The sequence below is a fragment of the Dermacentor variabilis genome, chromosome 5 (genome assembly GCF_050947875.1).
Source record: "Dermacentor variabilis isolate Ectoservices chromosome 5, ASM5094787v1, whole genome shotgun sequence".
In the NCBI taxonomy this organism is placed as follows: Eukaryota; Metazoa; Arthropoda; class Arachnida; order Ixodida; family Ixodidae; genus Dermacentor; species Dermacentor variabilis.
In genome coordinates, this window is record NC_134572.1 from 128,125,275 (window position 1) to 128,144,724 (window position 19,450).

General features: G+C 45.7%; 1 protein-coding gene across 2 annotated transcripts in view; it reads left to right on the plus strand.

Moving 5' to 3' along the window:
- LOC142583150 (uncharacterized) overlaps positions 1-4,355 on the plus strand; it is a 141,814-nt gene extending 137,459 nt beyond the window's left edge. For both annotated transcript variants that reach the window (XM_075693495.1, XM_075693496.1), the window contains exon 6: positions 435-4,355. In XM_075693495.1, coding sequence (XP_075549610.1) covers positions 435-734 — 300 coding nt within the window. In that variant the 3' untranslated portion in view covers positions 735-4,355. The remainder of the gene's footprint in view (positions 1-434) is intronic.
- The last annotated feature ends 15,095 nt before the right edge of the window (positions 4,356-19,450 follow it).

Consider the following 19,450-nt stretch of genomic DNA (forward strand, 5'->3'; position numbering starts at 1 on the left):
TATTGCAATAAAAGCCACGTGAACAAGCATTCATGCAGAGTATGAAGTTTCCTACTTCAGACAAATTAGGGTGACTGGACTTAAAACTGACTGTCGAAAGGGAAAACACACTTTGTTTGGATGTACTTTTCATAATATCTCCACAGTTTGGCCAAGTGTTCAGCTATTGTCCAGAAGTATGACAAGAATAGTAGTAGTAGTAGTGTCGATGTGGTTTCTTTTCTAGATGCAAACATGCCTCAAATGTCAAGAGAATGCTTCCTGTTGCTCACTGAATCGCTTTTGGTGTCCCTGCTCAGCTGTCAACTGTCTGGCTTAACTTTCAGTATGCTTCCTGTGCTCCATAATTGTTTAATTACCTACTTTCTCGGTTATCAAGACCATTTTCTGTTGAGATACTAGCAGTAATTAAAGTTATATTGTTCCATGCATAGGTGGAGGAGGAGACACTCGAGCTGGAGAAAAAGCGGGCCCAGGAGGAGGCTGAAATCATGAAGGCTACTATGAACTTCCTCGAGGCTGCCACCAACTTCATGCAGCGTGAGAGAGCAGAACGGCCCCGCACAGCACAATCGACGCAGGGCCCTTCTTCATCTCGACCCCAGACATCATCAGGGTCCTCCTACTGCAACGGCGTCGGTGGCTTGCCCGTTGTGGGTGCGCCGCTCTACACTACACAGCCGTCCTTCTATTCCTCGTCTCCTGTAGACTCACCTGGCAAGACTGACCCGTGAGCTGAAAGGGCATGGCACCGCTCCCTGGGGTGACAAAAAGTAGGCGGCAGTTTTTGCATCGTAAAATGAGAAAGAGACTGCAGAGCAGTGTCAGCTTTCTGGCTGCTCAATTCTACCAGCCGCGAGATGCGCCGAGGATAGAGGATACCTGTGAGAGTGCCCCACTCACTCATCCCCGCCCAAGGCTCCAGCGAACACAGTGCTAAAGGAGGTGTGTGTGGAAGGGCGATGGAGAGGAAGGGTGACGTGCCTCCAGTCATGCCCAACTATTCTACCACCACCACAACATACATACATGGTCGAAGAGGGCTTCGGGGATCTTGTACAGTGACTTTCGCATTTCAGGGACACCTGGACAGTCTCTTGAGATGCCTTCCAGTCATACCCATGTGGCCACCGTGGGAAGCATTGCCAATTCTGTGCTGCAATGGTCAGGCGAAGCAAAAATGGCAGCTTAAGCGTTGGCTCATCAAGTCGTGGATGACTGCACGTTTTGTCCAATAACGTGTACCCTGCCTTCCTGTTTGTTTGTTTGACTGTTTGTTTGTGACGTATGTTTTGATGAAAATTAAGGCGTTTTATTTGTGTCTCGTTTGCAGAATAAATCTGCTAGAGTACCATTAACAGTGCTGAATAGTTCCTGAGTATGCACATTATCCTATGGATATTGCTTCGCTGTGACCATCGTAATGTGACCATGTCAAACTGAAGAGGTTGGCAGTATGATAGAACTGTGGGGTAACATCTAGCTTGATGAAAGTATGCTGTGAAGATGGGGTACTGTCTCTCGACTGTGCAATGCTGTCAGGAACCATCTGACATAAACCCTTTAACATGGGATGGTGATATAGGCACATTGATTATGCTGCAATATGCAAGTGTAGTGTATGCAGAACATTAGTAGTGAATTTTTTGCATTTATTTATTTGATGCTGCTATTTAAGCAGTTATTCAAAAGCATTAAAGCAAATGCAATATTTCATATTTTCAAAAGCATAGGCTGTCAAATGCTTCGTGAATATTCCTTATTTTGTTAAATTAAGTTTCTTATAGCAGATTCCCATCTTCTCGGACTATATTTTTAAAATTGACTGAACTTCTAAACTCTTGCTTCAGGAAAAATGCATCAATGTTAATGTATGATAAAGTTTGAGAAGTCTGCATTCTGCCTACAGGTATTATAGTCCTTGAGTGTCAAAATGAGAAGGAAAACTGATGCTGTCAGAGCGTAGGTTAGGGCGTGTTGGTATTCCATAACTGAGGTTTTTAGCGCACAAAAAGGGACGAAAGTGGGTGTTACCTATATATATATGTGTCTATTGCTTTGTGGAATAAAACCATTGTTGGAAGTTAGCGCTGTGTCCTCGTTTCGCCACTGTCATTCGTCCCTTTTTGTGCGCTAAAAACCTCAGTGATGCTGTCAATCTTCAAATGAGTCAAGGATATAGGAATTGATAGAATATATTCAGGCCATTCATTCTGTTAGCCTTTGTGAAATTTCGTCTAAGCAGTTCTGTCGTCTATCAGTATTGTTTGAGTGAGCGGCTACTAATATTTAAAAAGTAATGACTATAAGAAAAATTTATTATAGACTGAACACTGGCTGAAGAGCCTGTAATGTTCATCACTATATGGTTACACATAATTTGTTAAGTAGCAACATCAGTTTCATTTTAACTGTTGGTCATATGTCATCTTGCTTATTTCATGAAACATAAAGCATACCATCAGGTATAGACAGATGCAGCAAATGCAGTCTTTAGAAAACGTTTCACAAGGTAATAGTTAGCCCTCTCATAGGGAATACACCTCCTTAACAATATGTCTCATAGCGTCGCATCTTTCTTCTACTCTCAACGAGAAAAGTGACTAATTTGATCACATAACTTAGTTGCCATGCGCTATATTGCACATTTGTTGACAGCTTAAATGTGGCCTCTTGCTGAACTTAGCATTTCTTTAGTAACTGCTAGAATCAAATGCTAAAACAAGATTACATCCTTTTTTCTTTGTAGTGGCAATTTTTGTTTTATGGCTATCAGGCAAATGAACGTACAGCATAATTTAATGTATGCCATATTCACCTTCCACAAACAGTCAAGCAGGGCTTTTGAAAGGACATATGGTGAGACAAGTTTCCGAGCAATGATTCAGTGTTGTTGGGACTGCCAAACCCGTAAGAAATGTCTGGTGTAAGCCACCTTTCTCCAAAACCACTTTAAGTGGCTGGCGCCAGGTGTTCTACGGCTCTGGGAGACCACAGAAAGGCTGCCTTGAGTGTGTGTAGCTTATCTCGTAGCCAGTAATTTATATTAGGCATGTCAACTTTCTAACAGGAAGCACACTGGGAGACTATTATTCAATGCGCCACTCTAGTATAACACAAGAAGTTTGCGGGTGTGGTGGTTTCTTTCCTGATGCTCTCAGAATAAACTGATATATATATAAATAGCTATACATGCAGTAAATACTTATAGACGATGATGTTATGTGTCTGCTTTAGCTGGTTTTAGGCAATGCTTTCTTCCCCCTGAATGCTATCAGTAGCTTGCTGCTTCAGTGGTGAGCTTCAATGGTCTGTATCAAAATATACTGTTGCCATTGTTGTGGAATGATGTTGACATTGAGTGAAAGAATGGCACTGAAGAGGGCAGCCCCTTAGCAGGCACTCTGAGCCAGTCTATTGCCAAGCTACCAAATGTCTTCTTGAGGAAGCCTGTTGACCACATGCTGCTTGTATATGCAAAATGTATTTGCATGCAGGAGGTCTGGATGCAACATTGCTAACATTTCAAAAGTTGTATAAAATGGGACAATTTACCTTGTTAAATGAATCTGTAGCACTATGTTCTTGTCTGCCAGAATTTCACAGCTAAGTCCAGCTTCTTTAACTTTAGTGAAAGTATCCTATTAACATTGCTTTACATTTTGTTTCCACAGTAAAATTTGTCTTCAGAAATGTCTACCAAGTACAGTTGGCAGAAAGACTATTTCTTTTACTGGTTAGATCCTACCACATAGTATCTTTAATAATTGATTTCATTGCAGTTTCGTAGAGTATTTTCATTTGTTTTGCTTAGTGTCTTTACAGCCAGCACAAGTCTCAGAACACCATTTCATGTTCGTTATGGGACACTATGTTCTATGCTATTTCTTTTGTGCATGTGCTGATAAATGTTCTTTACTTTTGAATAGGCATTGTCATGTGAAACAACATTGCATTGCATTTGAAAATATTTAAGTGTAAGTATCTGTGAAGAAAAAAGTCACAGCAGATTTGTGGTTGCGAAGGCTTGCAGTATGTTAACAGGATGTGTAAATATTTATTAGAGATGTAATGTGCCAGAAAAGTTCACAGTTACGAATGGCAATTTCTTCTGACCTTCATTCACAACACAGCATTTTGGAATGTGTATAACCAACTATTTCTTCGGCCCCTGTGAACAACTTATGTGGTTTTAAAGTTGCGTAGTGTCCAGTGGTTGCCTCCAAGTCTGCCCGTGCTATTCTTGAAAACCCTGCTTGCGTCGTTGGGCACTAGACGAACTTGCACTTGCGCACAAACCTGTATTGCTTGTTTTATGCTTCCAATAAGTAAACAAAGTTCTCTTTGCAAGTGTTTATGCGTTTACTTGTGTAATTTATTGCATGTACGCACCATTGTGATGTATGATGTATTTAGCAATCATACTTGCACTCTTTAATGTTAGCATAAATTTAGCCTTCCCTCTTTGTTGCATGTGGGGCAGTCTGCAGATGTCTGACCATACAGAGAATAGATTTAGAGAAATGGCATTTTTTAGAATTTCACATTTGCATAAATGCTGCAAAGCCAAGTTCTACCGTAATATCAACATACTTAAATGCAGTATGTGATAGGTATGATATTCTGAAAGAATTTAGTTATAAATTTTGCATATTCTCAGTTAAACAGTTAACAGATGCTATGTACTATTTCTAGGGAAGGACAAAAAATTCATGGGGAAGAAAACTATAATGGTTTTCCGTGGTCACCAAATTGTGTAACACTATCATAGTCAATTCGGGACACTAAGCTTACAGCCTATGCAGTTACTCACTATGAAGCAAAACCACCTGGCATTTTCAAGTTATTACACAAAATGAGTGGTTTCCTGTTTTCCAAGTCTGTGTTCTATTTCAGCCTGATAGTGTGCAGAATTTCCGGCATGGCTAGCGATGCCTTTTGTGAGAGAAGGCCTACGAGATATTGTATCAGGATGTTTTACGCAAAAGTAGGACTATTTAAATTTGACCCACGTCAACATCTGCTATACCTCTCTGCTGGCCTGGGGATACTGCAGCTTCTTTTAGGTTTGTGCAGCCCGGACCAGGATGATGCTTATATATTTAAAGGAACTGAACATTTTTCACAATTTTCAGAGCTTTTGCTGGGACACTATTTTTCTTTGATATTTGAAACTACCCCACCGTTTGGTTTCCACCTACGCTTGTGAAAATGTTTTAATCAGCAGAGAACATATTTTGCATGTTATCTTAAGTTTCTTTTAACTTATGCAGTAACCTTGAAAATATATTTCTTGCACAGGAAAGTTGTTTTCAATTATTTGTTCAAAATATATGGTCTGTGGAATGGAGCATCCTTAGTGACACTCTTTACTTGAGCTCTCCTTGCATGTAATTCTCAACAACCGAAACACAATAGAGATGCAACTACAGGGTTTACAGGACAAGCTTTATCACAGGTTCTCACATGTATAAGCACAGCTTCTAAATACATAAATTTTCATGCATTTTGAAAGTACTGCAACAATATTTTCCCCATAAAGCACATGCATATAAGCTGTTCCACAGTGCGAGGCAAAGCAACGACAACCTAACAGCAGGGGCCAAGAGAGGTAAATCGATGATAGTGTAGACCCATACATCCAATGTCATGACAAGACTGATCAACTAGTGAAAAAGACAAAACTGAGGTTTATGCATTTCACAAGCTCTTAGTGAGCCTGTTGTAAAGTTGAAAGGACAAAAAGCCTATGCACTGTGGCCCACACATCACGTCATGTAGTCTCTTCTGTAGTACCTGCATGCATTCATACTTAGTTGTTCAACTTTCTAATAAGTACTGACAATGAGACACTCTTTGAACATATGCAAGTACATGAAAGAATGGGGTTGTTTTTCTGGTGTTTTCCAAAAGTCTCAATCCAAACAAAAATTATGGCATGTCCTAATGCTTTAATTGAAGCAAGGATAGCGAAACATGACAAGAAAACAATATGGAAACAAAAGGTTCTAAATAAATTTAACCTGTAGCAACACAGATTGTTACTATGGAAACAAGCATCAGGATATGTTTCATATTGCTCTATATAGCTCGTTGATCACCACATTGCTCAAGTAGACAGCCAGTGGACTTACCGAATGCGGTGGCACTTTGATGCTTGGGCAAATGCTTAAAGAGGCATCAGCCCTGTGTGTAAGGAAGGAGCAGCACTTATGCTGTCCTTGTTGACTGAGCCTCACCTGTTCAACTCCTCATATAAATTGTTTATGTGAAAGCACTGCAATAGTATTTTACCAGTGCTCTCATTTCTTGGGCCACTCTAGGAAGAACAATAAACAATGCACTGGTTTAATAAAACATAGACATACTGAGCTGAAGTCACATCGTTTGTTATGCAAAGGCGTTACAAAAACATCCTTTTAACTCGTGGACGGTTGGCCAAAAGGTTGTGAAACCAGCATCATGAAATTTTTCCTGGGAAAGATTCTAATGCTGCGAGTTCCAAGTACCTAGCTAGTATACTTGGCGACTGCGAACACAATGCGACATTATGAAAAACGACAACCTCTGTAGTCAATGTTTTAAACACAACTTATAAACATACACAATAGGACAATGCGGCAGTAGTTTCCATGCAAATTTCTTCAACGGCTCTTCTCACTGCAAAAATTGGGAAGTACAAAAAACGGGCTTTTTTTTGGCTCATGATTTAGCACTGTATGTAACCACGAGGGTGTAGTTGCCACTTATGACAGCAGAACTACCACAATGCATTTATGATAAAGTCCAGACTATATTTTGTGTAGTGAATCCGTCACGAAAAATGTTTAACGGGCTGAAAACCGCCGTTAAGCTGCCATGTTTGAAATTTTTCTCCATTAAACTGTGTCCGTATCTACCCATCACTACCAATGGCAGCGCCATCAGACTGTGAACAAGTTGGTGCATTACTGAGGTTCTTTAATCAAAGCGCATGTAAATCTACAAAGTAGCGCGAACCTATTTAGACATCAGAACTGTGGAATTGTTAACGTGAGCACGAAAAAACAAAAGTCGCACATCCAGAAAATTCGGAATGAAGTTTGTGCATGAATGATTGATAATCCAGAAAATGTAGTTCGTGGCACAGCCTGCGAGGCATGTCAGATGTGAATCCGGAGCCTGTACTTAACATCATTCCTATGGAGGTTCATCAACCGCTATGCTATATTTATTGTATGCATGCATGGCTGGGCCTAAACATAAACTACATGAAAGGCTCGATACTCTCGCTTTCCACCAAGAACATGAGGGCCAATGTTCTGGAGAAGTAAAATATGTGCGGCGGATTTCCTGCCTTTGCAAAAAATTCTTTAACGAGCTTTCGAAAGCGTTGTACGCGGACAAGGTTTCAAAGTGTCATATACAGGCAATGTTTTATGCTATGCCATCTAATTACTATATCTACTGAAATTCTTACCGCAACTGCTTGAAAGAAACAGCTTCGCTAAAAATTGGATTGTGATTCCGCAAGGTCTCGCAAGTCGGCCGTCTGCTCTGTTTTCTTTCTTGCTAGCTCGTGGAAAATATCCACATTCGTCTGCCTGAACTGCTCTCAAATAATTTCGACAGTGTGCAATATGCTGCGATGTACTTGTTTTCTTAACGGTACTGCGAATTGGCTGGAGTGCTCTTCTGTACCTCGCATATCTTCGAGCGAAGCTCTTTAGGCGAACGTTCCTCCCACTCTACAGACCGTGGCTGCTATGCTAAGTACTTCTGCTATCTACACAGAACAGCCACTCGCATAACGAACCGGCATATATCTATAGCCTATCACTACCAACCCTACAGATGTGGTGGTCCCGGCTTTGTTCGCTACGGCGCAGTCGAAAAAAAAAGGAAACTACCAGATATGCTCACTGCAACAAATATAAGTCTGCAAACGCACAATTCTTTTATGAAAGTGAAGCTTTTCGTCTCGTTTTCCCTGCATTTGGCGCGTCTGTTCGGTCACTTTCTCGGCGTGTCAACTGGGCCTATCCTGGATATTGTGCAATATGAAAGTAGGCCGACCCCGGAGACTGTGTCATAGCACAGTGAGCTAATCCCGAAAATAATGCAAATCTACGGTCAAGGATCTGAGGGATCTCTGTGTCTTGCCTTCTTCCTGGGCTGGGGACGTGGTCGCTGTGCTACAATACGCTGTGCAGAAGATAAACTGTTGTACAGAGTTGAACTACCCGCTTTCGGAAAGCTTCACTTCGCTTAGGTTTCATCAGTGGTAGGGGGTGTCCCATTCGATTCCAATAACGAATCGAATGGTGTCCTACATCTATCCGGTCTTCGAATGGTGGATATCCGAAAATCGGTATATCTTTCGCATAGTTATCGCACACTTCACGTCGCCGACTGCACATGATGAAACATGACATTGAAGTAGAAGTGCGATAACGTTAATTCCCTCAAGAGTGGATATAACATGCTAGACCACGTTGCGTAGCTCAGACAGCCAGACTTTTCCGGCTAAATGCGATCATTAGCGATGAAATGTTGTTTATACACGGAACTCGGCAGTGGGCATCGTTCGGTACTATATGTAGATGCAGAATCTGTGTCGTGTTATAGGGTTAAATGTGAATACATTTCCTTGCAACATACTTGATGCTATTTTGGTGCCATCTGACGCGACGATTCGAAATAGAGGAAGCGTGTCTTTTTTTTTTCTTGTTTCGTTCTGCCATTGCCACAACGCCATGCATTTCTGATTTGGTCGCAAATGTATACCGAGATACCATTCACCAATAAGGCTGCCTTTCTAACTTTTATATGACAATTCATGACCACGTATGCTCCGAACAGCGCCGAGTTTTATTGATAGCGAGATTCGTACCACGATGTGAAAATTGTTTACAGAGCAGGGTGTGTACTATTTGTAAACTACACGAAAAACGCTCGGTTTTTGATCGGATTCGCTCCTTGCATCATTCGGTTCGATTGGATTCGCTTCTGGAGCTGTTGTATTCGTATTTGATTCGGTCCCAAAAATTGCTCTTTGCACACGTTTAAACATTTGCGTTGGATGCGTCAGTGCTTTCATTGATGGTTGGGAGCAGCGCAATTTAGGGCCGGAGACGAAGAAAACGAGGTGGCAAGCACCTTTCCAAGTGCTTAGCGTAGAAACTTTAGCCGAGCTGGACGGAAGAAAAGACACACACCGACTGCTTCTTTCCACAATGGTTTGATGGAAGCTTAATTACGTATTTAAATGCGCAAGACAACAGATCAAGCCTGCGTAATCTACGAGCCACCGAGAAATCGCCGTTCTTTCCTCAATAAGAAAAAGTAATTGCTCAGAGTCATTTCGGATTCTGGGGTTTTACGTACCCAAACTGCGATTTGATTGGGAGTACGCTGTAGTGGAGGAGTCCGGATTAATTTTGACCTCCCGGGTATCCTAACGTGCCCCCAATTTGCGGGACACGGGCCGTTATTGCGTCCCCCCCCCCCCATCGAAGTGCACCCGCCGCGACGGGGATTTGACACCGCGACCTCGTGCTTAGCAGCGCATCGGTGTCATTTCATACATACATACATACATACATACATACATACATACATACATACATACATACATACATACATACATACACACACACACATACATGCATGCATGCATGCATGCATGCATACATACATACATACATACATACATACATACATACATACATACATACATACATACATACATACATACATACATACATACATACATACATACAGGCGCACGCACGCACGATCGCATGTCCGTGCATACCTACAAGAACATACAGGAGAAAAAAATATTCCAGGCAATATAACGCCTAAAAGAACGTGTTGCTGGGTTAGTTTGCTCATACTAGCATTTTTCACAGGCGTACATTTTGATCTAGACAATGGTAGGTAGACAAAGCCCTTCTCTATCTTATGTCAGGCGTATAAACTACGCACTTGTTAAATCTGCAAAAGAAATGCACGTCTTCTTTTGCTGCAGAAAAAATATGGAGGCGGCTCAACACATTGTAAAGAAATGCCAACATATTCTCCCAGCCAGGAGTGTAGGGAACGTCTACCTTCCAGAAGCATTGGGGTTAAATGTTGATGGAAGCGTGAACTGGTCAGCGGTCAAGATAGGCAAGAGAGTATTGATGCAAAAACAGAGTGAAGTGATGGAGGCGCGGTCGTAACAGTTAAGTTACGTTTGTAATAGTTAAGTTCACAACGTTGTGAAAGAGGTGACGAAGAAAAAAAAGTAGAGATGCGCAACACTTGAAACTGCTATAAATTAGTAAAGCCACGTTAGCTCAAGCAGGCTAGGTGACTATTTGTCGCCACCCCAATTCAAATGTGATGTCTCTAGAGACCATCATCATCGTTATGGAGTCGAGGGAGTATTTCGTGTTGAGGACAGTTTGAGAAGGTTGGATTAAGGATCCTGTGGATGTTTGCTCTGTGCCTTCAGAGCAACCAGAAGCTTACAGGGTCTCAATACCGCAGTGCGTTAAACGATATGTTATTCAGGAGAAACGGTACGCCCCCTTGTTATGTTTGTTAAAAGGACTGACAGCCGTTTGGAACGCGGCTTAAGTTTGTAGTGAAAGTCTCAGAGTCGTTTCTCCCTATGATGGAAACAACAGGTCATTTACTGCTTAAACAAGCCGCCTTATTGCACAAGCATCGAGTGACACTCTTGTTTTTGCGCAGCCCTTTCTGTTCACTTCCTAAGACCACCGCGGACGAAATTCAGGACAAATCAGAATAAAGTAGAAAAAAAAATGACGACCATTCCACTCTGTGAAGATGGAATGGCAACCAAATCTGATGGCAGTCAAAGCTCTCAAACAAAAAACAATGTGCTTTCGCTGCCATCCCATCTTCACAGAGTGGGATTGTCACTTTTTGCGTTGCGAGTCTGGCGTTGTTGCTCGTTCGGAGGTGCCCGGCTCGCGATTGTCGTTTTCGTTCAGCATCGCGGGAACGTTCTTCGTTGGTGGTCGTTTCGCGCCGGCGCCGTTTAGATTCTCGTTCTAACATGCGGCGCTCCTCGTACGCATGTTGTTCTTCGAGTGTACGAACTATACGTGTCTGTCCCATCGATAACGCAGCTGTTTTATGCGAAGCATATTGCTAGAGCTCAACCCAGCTCCTCAGGCGCGGCGGTGTCGCCTTCAATACCACGTGACACCGTGACATCACAACAGAGGAGAAACGGGGCTCCAACTCGCGCCGTCTCTCGCGGCGTCGCCTTCAAGGCTGACCACGTGACACCGTAACGTCACGACAGAGGAGAAACGGGGCTCCAACTCGCGCCGTCGCTCGCGGCGTCGCGGCGGTATATAAGCAGCTGCGCTTGTTTCTAGGTGGCGTTGGCTCAACTCTTGCAAGATGGGCTGGGTGGGAATCGAACCAGGGTCTCCGGAGTGTGAGACGGAGACGCTACCACTGAGCCACGAGTACGATGCTTAAAAGCGGTACAAAAGCGCCTCTAGTGAATGCGGTGTTGCCTTAGAAACGAGCTGTTTCTAAGGCTCAGGCGTGCGTCGCTTGCTCAGGCGCACATTTCGTTGCCGCGCCGAACGCTGCGTTGCTCGACGCTCACCGCGTCCAATGCGGGGCGCGTAGTCGCTGCGCCGTAGCCCATTGGCTTACACCCCTTGGCGGGTCGACGGGAACGCTGTCGCGTTCCACGCTTGAAGGCGAAGCAGAGTAACGCATGAGTTGTTTCTTCGTCTAGCCGAACCAAATATAGCCAAGCAACAGCAGTTCACCAGGCTAAACAGTGGTTCAACAACTAAAATAAAGGCTAGTATGCTTCGCATCCTGGGCTTAACCTTAGCTAAGCCACAGTCATTTTTTTAGCACCGATACCTCTCGTCCTTATATACTGCGATAACCTTGACGTCACGCTGTCGTTCACGGCAAGCGTTCTAATCTGTCCCGCGTTTTGACATCTGCACCGCCGCACTGCACCCACATGAGTTTGTTAGAAACCGCTAAGTCCGTTTCTGTTGCCGGACGCCGAAATAACTGTGGAAGGTTAGCCATATACAGCTTTCGCTTTATTAGCACTGGGCAAAATTCACGGGTTTCATTTCAGAGCATAAGTTTAGTTCGAAATTGAGTTACTGAAGTGTCTGGAATAATTGAAATTAATTAGAAATCGCTCATTACAGCACACCAAAGCACAGAATCGTCGACATTAGAGACCCACCGAGTGAGCATGACTTTAGCGGAATTCCTGGAAACACGGAAATAGAAAGGGGAAGTAATGACATCACTAATGACGTCACACACAAGGTGGTGATATTTAACCGGCTAATAATGGAAAACAGTTGCCTGGCATAGAATGAATATCTCACTAGCAGAGCGGATGTGACGTCACTCCCTCTTTTCTCGCTTCTCCTCTCCCTGCGCTGACTTTTCGCTCGCTCGCTTGCTCGCAACAGCTGCGCGCTCGTTACATGCTCTAACGTCAGCACCGGAGAGGGAGCGTAAGGTGTGCCACCTCGCCAGGTGGCACGCGCTGGGCTTGCTCCTCGCCCGCACATCGTGTCAGGGGAAAGACATTCGCTCGCTTAACCTAAAGAACACGAACGCTGAGGGGTGAGTGCCACTCAAAGACACCTAAGTGAAAGATTAGGGTCGCCTACAATTTTCTTCAAATCCGTATATGAAATTGCCTAAAACTACTTCAGGGGATAGCCTGCAGTGAAATGTGAAGGAGCATGTTCTCTTTTCTCCGAGTGTGCATTCCTTTTTCCGTTTATTAACCTGAAACAGCATGGCTTTCAGGAAGGCTCTTCATGTGGTACCCAACTTGCGCTCTTTATTAGCGATATCTGTTCCAGTCTTGACACTAACACTTGCGTATATGCTATATTTCTTGACTTCGAACAAGTATTCCATAAGGTACCTCATATGTGATCCTCATCAAGCTTACCATATCCATGTGCTGGAATCTGTCTAATTATGATTTATCTTTTCTGATTGTTCCCTCACATCCAGTACGACAGCACTTAAGTCGCGAGCTAACCTTCCTAACCTTGCACTTCGCCGTAAAACAGTCCGTCTTTTCCTATGACACACATTTTTTCACGGGTCTCCTTGGACTGCAAGCATTATACCGGTCTTCCGCCTCTCCAGATGCACCAACAACGACAAGGCCGTGTATCCTCCTCAAGCCCGTGCTCTTACCCATCTGTCGTCATTCTTCGTTCGGACGCCGAAGGACTGGAGTGGCCTTCCCACTGCCACTGTACACCATTCTAACCCTTTTCCTTTCAAACACATTGTTGAAGAACTCGTCTACGACTGTACGCACCCACCCATGAGGTAAAATTCTCTCGGGGGCCACATTAAAAGCAAAATAAATAAGAATGTGCACGGCATTAAATAAATGTATACGCTCCTAGGCCCTTGATAAAAACCACTTTGTGGAGTGAGAAAGTGTTCACTTGCTACCATTAGTGCTCTCGCGTAATTAAACATATTTCTCTACTCTTGAAACAGTCTTTGCTATAGAGTCGCGCAGCCCGAGTGCAAGTGAACGGAACGCCGCGGTCATATATAATATGTTCTAACGGGGCGAGATGCATGAACGCTGTTGTAGATGTGTGCGTAGCTGCGTCTGTACTCTGTGTACTTAGCTTTGTAAACAGGCAGTGGGTGCATTGTTCTGAGAAGGCATCCATTCGTCGTGACCGCGTCATATAAAGAATTTGCCGCAAAAGCCATGTGTCCAGTTGGTCGGTTTCTGCGGGCTGCCATCGCCGTATCTATAAGTTTCCAGCTCAGATGCTTCTTAGCGGATGACGGCATTGATTTCGAGGGTGCATTTTTGCAAATGTTTACATAATAAAGAAAGGGTGGAAATAAAGCAATGCGGGAAGACGTGTAGCATACAGTAGCTGCAAACAAAATAAGGCCACAGACGACTGCGCATAGTCACAGATCCGCACACAAAGTTCGCGGAGCGAAAACGTAAATTTAAAATTTGCAGACCTTCTTTTTTATTTAATAGCTGCTGCCACAATATACGTATTCTAAGCTTAGATGTTTCAGACCGCCTCTCTGAAAGGTAGTCCTTGACTATACATAGCTCACACGTGACCACACCACCGTCCCCCGCCGAAGCGGTGGCCACATTGGAAGTGCTATTTGTTATGCACAGGCGGCTACTAGCTCCACTCGCGTTTGTGTCATAGTTGGCCACTCCTGACGACCGCGTTCTCTATGTGTGATTTCTTATTGACAGGTGAGTGATCGTCCTCTTAAAATAAAAACAGTTAATGTCACAAGACATAATCCAACTGTATGTTTCGTTGTGTGAAGCACCGTTCACCTGTGGTTGTTGAATCAAAGTGCTTTTGGAGACCTTGCGGTTTCTCAGGCGTAATACCGCCCATTCCTAAAGGAGGGCCGTTGAACACGTGGAGAATTACTGTGAGTTAATAGTATAGGCGCGCATGATACGAAGAAAAGGGGGCGAATCTGCGACGGTGTCGACCTATACGCGCTGCGACCAGGCATCGACACGACGACGGACGTAAACGCTTCACCTAAGCGACGCACGGGGACATCGTCCACTACCTTCACTACTCTCCGAGCTTCATAACACTGCAGGAAATGGAGGGGTTTAAGTCCCTCGGGGCACACAGTTACTTTACAAGCGGCTGGGTAAAGTCTCAAGAGCCTATCAACGAAATGGGCCCAGGAAGGAAAAGTACGTGTTCCTGCTTGGGTAGGTATGAGGTATGGCTAACACAGGCTTCCGGTGGGTGCTGGAATTTCGATGCGTCCCCGCCCAAAGTGTTGATCGACTCCGTGGCTGCCACCGCATCAGCCTCGTACTTATTTTCCTTCATGCACCGTCTTTTCGCATGATCGCAGAGAGTAGGGCCTTCATGACCCGCTCTGTATCCCAACAGAAGCGTTGGCGCCCAATCTGGACTCGCCTGCTCCAGCAGCAAGCAGACTGCCTCCTTGCGAATGTAAATTGTGATGTTATGGCGCTGTGTCTCGACATTTCAATCAGCAAACAAACAAAAGATTATTTCGAGCTCACTTGGCCCGAAGCAAGTGAGGATCACTTGGATATCGCCGCTGTCGCTGTTGAGCTCGTCGTGCGTGCCAGCTACAAAATGCGCCGCTCCGCGATAAGTGCCTGGTGCGCTCGCACTGTTTGTTTACGGCCGTTGGTAGGCGGAAGAGGCTTGTGTTCGCCGGTCCCCGTCTCTTCGCTGTTTTGCGGCGGTTCGAGCACCCGAATGCTGCGCAGAGAACCATGGCCAACGAGAGCGACAATAGAAAAACAGTTATGCACGCTCAATGCCGAGCTGTGAGTGGTCCTCCGTAAAGGCGGACCTGTATCCCAGAATTCCTGGTCACGATGTTGGTGCACGCTATCTGTCATCTTTCCCTTTATCATCTCGTCTCCTAGGAGAAAATCTTGTGATGACCTAGAGTGTGGTAGAAACCCGATACAGGGCTCTTTATTTATTATTAATACCAGAGTCCTTTGATGCTTAAACGGCTCTGTTGGCTTTAAGTAGACGTTGGAAACGTCATCCAGCCACATTCTACCTATGAACTCGTAAGAAAATGTTGAATCTCACATGAACGAACGAATGAAAGTCACTGATTTACTGGCGTACATTGTATCATGGCTTGACGAGGGATATGAGAGACTATATAGTATCTGGTCTTAAGGAGCTCTAATCTAATGAATATAGTTTGCTTATCGAGTGATATTATATAGTAAAGAGTAAGAGACAACATACAAATCCGTACTGCAACGTAATAAAATTTATTAAAGCACAAAGTATCCGTACAAGTGCTGTTTGTACAGTTGATGCGGACATTCAAACATCAAAAAACACAAATAGACAATTAGTAACGTATGAAGTCTTTATGAACACTAGGAGAAAACTTCCATTCTTTCTTGTTTTATGGACCTCGCGTTAAACTATGGCTGTTTCCCTCGTCACCACATCAATTTGAACAGCATTAATAAAGCACAAACAAAATAATATAAATGGAAAGGTCATCACTACTGCGATACAAGCAAGCCGTTCCATACAGGAGGCTTTTGTGAAGGTTGCAGATTCGCATGCGGACAAAATCTACTTCACAGACCCTAAATTATCTGTAAACGTTGCTCAAAGCTATTAGATTTTGTATTCATGACAGTTCCCGTTTAGCACTTCTACTGATAAGTCTCCATAGTGAACTCTATTGAGAACTTGTGGCCGAGTTGGCCACGTATGCTTATCACGTCTTCTGAGTGATAAAACTGAAGTCATTGTGCACACGCGACCCAGTTCACGAGGCTACCAGTTAACGAACAGGAGCATCCCGTGACGCTCCAGCGCAAGACTTGCCAAAAAACCTGTCGTCGTCGTTTATGACACGGAACGTGCGAAGTCCAGCTTCCACGGTCGCAGCGTACATTCGACAGTATCTTCTGTCGAAAAAGGAACGTCTCACCAGCCTCCATCCTGTGTCACGTGCGTAGTGTGTCCCGTCGAGTGGGTCACTATGTGGTGGTGGTGGTGAACGGGCACAGGCACAGGAACAGGAACGGCCACAGGATGACCGTGGTGCGGCGGCGGTGGGTGATAGTGCATCGGGTAGTGCTGCGGTGGCGGAGGCGGCGGCGGGTGATGTGGGTAGTAAGCCGGTGCGTGTCCTCCGTAAGGCACAGGTATCGGAACGATCTGGGGTGCCAGCGCCCTGCCGATGATGGCCAACTTGGCGAGCTTCTTGAGCCGCAGCATCTCGAACGCAGCCGTGGTGCCATCGCGCCTCCTCAGCGCCAATAGGAGCGCCAGAGTGACGACGACGGTCCACACTCGTCTTCTGCCCATGCCGAAGTCCGATGGAGTGAGCAGCCTGCAAGACCTGCCTCAGGGGAGCATTGCCTCGCGCAGCGCAGTAGTAGTTCGCGGTAACACTATTCTTTTCCCCTCGACGCGGGTGCGAGACATCTTTTTATACGACCTCTGGTCGCCGTGCTAATCTCCGCCCCACTCACGACCCTTTCCCAACGCTGCTGCGCCGCCAATTGACGTGCAGTGAGTGAGCACCCTCCAGCTGGGCGCGTCTTTGTTCCACAATTGCCGTTGCGAATTGTTTGTCGTCGTTCTTTTTTTCTTTTATATATGAAAAAGGAAGAAGCTACGGACCAGTAAGGACGCAGGAGAAATGTCCGTCAGCCAAGTTCCTTGTTGTTTCTTGAAGCCCGTCCAGAAGGAAGATGACGCGATCCACGGACGCCTTGTGCTCCCACAACTCGTTCGAGTGGTGCACGTACCAAACACCCAGTCGCGGGGTTGACTAAAGCAAAGAAACGAGTCAAAACAAAAGACACGGACCGAAGGTTGGGCTGGAAACCAGAGTTCGACGCTCCTCAAGTCTTCAGCCGAGCGCGACAATGGTAACGACCTGCGTTCGGATTAGCATCGGCTGCGCTGCTTCATAGCCGCTGCTTTACCATGCACCGACGGCAAAGGCGCCACGCGGTGGGGAAAGTTGTGGCCGTCGCAGTCTGCAACAGCGGGCTTTGGGCTCGTTGTCCGCCTCGCTGAATTCGAAATCGGGCGTCTACGCAGAGAAGGGTGGTGGGGGGGGGGCGAAGCGCGCCCGCGCTTGGGTGTCTTACCGTCGCCGCGCCACTAGATTGATGGAGCGTGGGCGATAAAGAGTTCACGTGACGAGAGCGGGTGAGGAAGCGACCGCTCGGTCGAAACGTTCATTTCTCTCGCCGCAGCCGCCCCACCGCAACCGAATTCACTCCCACTTTCTGTACACCCCACTTTCTCCAGCCAAACACCAGCTCCCCTCCCCCGCATTTTCAGCCGGGACTCGCATGGCTGCTCTCTCTACGTTCCCCCTCGTTCGCGCCGGAATCCGTGTGCGGCGGGCACTTTCCTTGGCGGCCACGATAATTAGGCAGTCCTTGGACACGCCTTCTGGAGCAAGTCGTCCTAAGCAAGCAAGCAAGCAAGCAAGCAAGAGCCGCATACTGTTCACGCAGTTGGGGCTGGGGAACGTGGCTGCCTTTGAAGTCTGCGCCCGCCGTGTTCTCGCTACGTGATTTATGCAATGCAAATGAGCGGTGGCAAGTGAGTGCGGTAGCGAAGAAACCGCATCGCGGGTTCTTCCACCCCTCTCCCCCCTCTCCCCGTTTCCTTAATTTCTCCGGCTTCATCGTTCTGCCCTGGCCGTGGCCGCGTTCGCAAAGTTGGGCGAACGCTAGAACCTGAGGATGCGGACGACACTCACTTTTTCGAGAATTTTCGTGCTCCACGCTGCACGGGCATTAGGATTACGGAGCTTGCATGTGGTCCGGCCCCGAAGTTTAAGATCGCTGAAAAGAAGATGAGTGGAAGCTTTCTGGTTCCTGAAAAAACGCAGCCTTTGAGCCTTGTGCCCTGGCCAACGTGAAAGCATGCTCTTTTCATTGTTTTTATTTGTTTCAATCAGCGAGCAGTACTACTCACTCTGATGTCACGTAGCTAGCTCGTTTCACAGAAGGTTTCTCTTCGCCTCCGTGAGCCTACTACACATGATGAAGATCGCGGAATTAGGTCAGTGCATTCCGTCATAATAGAGCCTGCCATACAGTCTGCAAAGCGTCCTTTTTTTCTTTTTTGCACACGCACTACATCACCGCTTGCCATTCTCGACACCTTACATATTGTACCAAAAACTTCAGTCAAAGACTTGGGAACAAGGAATGGTGAAATGGTTAGCACTAGTCTGTCTGGTTTTTCTGAATTAATTACGTGGAATCGAGGGAAGTTGTGGACTTGTCGTCCGAAAAACTGAAAAACTTCTTCGGTGCGCCCTCGTTTCTGAGGGCGATCAGGTAGTTTAGGAAAAGCATTTTCCGTAAGCATAGTTGGGTTTTCGGTGGCGATGCCAACCACCCACCATGGAGCCCAACAGGGGGACGTGACAGAAGTTCGTGCAAGACAAACCCTGCCAACGCCAGCCGTACATCGCTGCTATAACCAAATACAGCATAACCAAGGCTGGCTAGCCACACACGGTTAACCCTTGCCACCTGGAAACTAGGAAGTGAGGAGAAGTGAGGAGAAGACAGGAAAGATGGAAAAGTGGGAGAGAAAGACGAAGATTGGATAGGAGGACAGGAAAAGGCGACTGCCGATTTCCACCGGGTTCGTCAGTCCGGGTGTGCCTTCTACTTTAAGCCGAGGCCAAAGGGGTGTGTTGCTTCCACCGAGGGGCCGTAAAGGTCCAAATACCCGGCATCGGCTCAACCCCCAGGATCCCTTTTTCTCCGGACACGGCTAAGCCGCGCACGGCTACACGCGGGAGGGTCCAACCCTCGTGTGCTCGGGTACGTGGTGTCGCGACACACCAAACGCCTGCTGACGCAGACGCCCCTGCGGGGTTTATCATTCGTCAT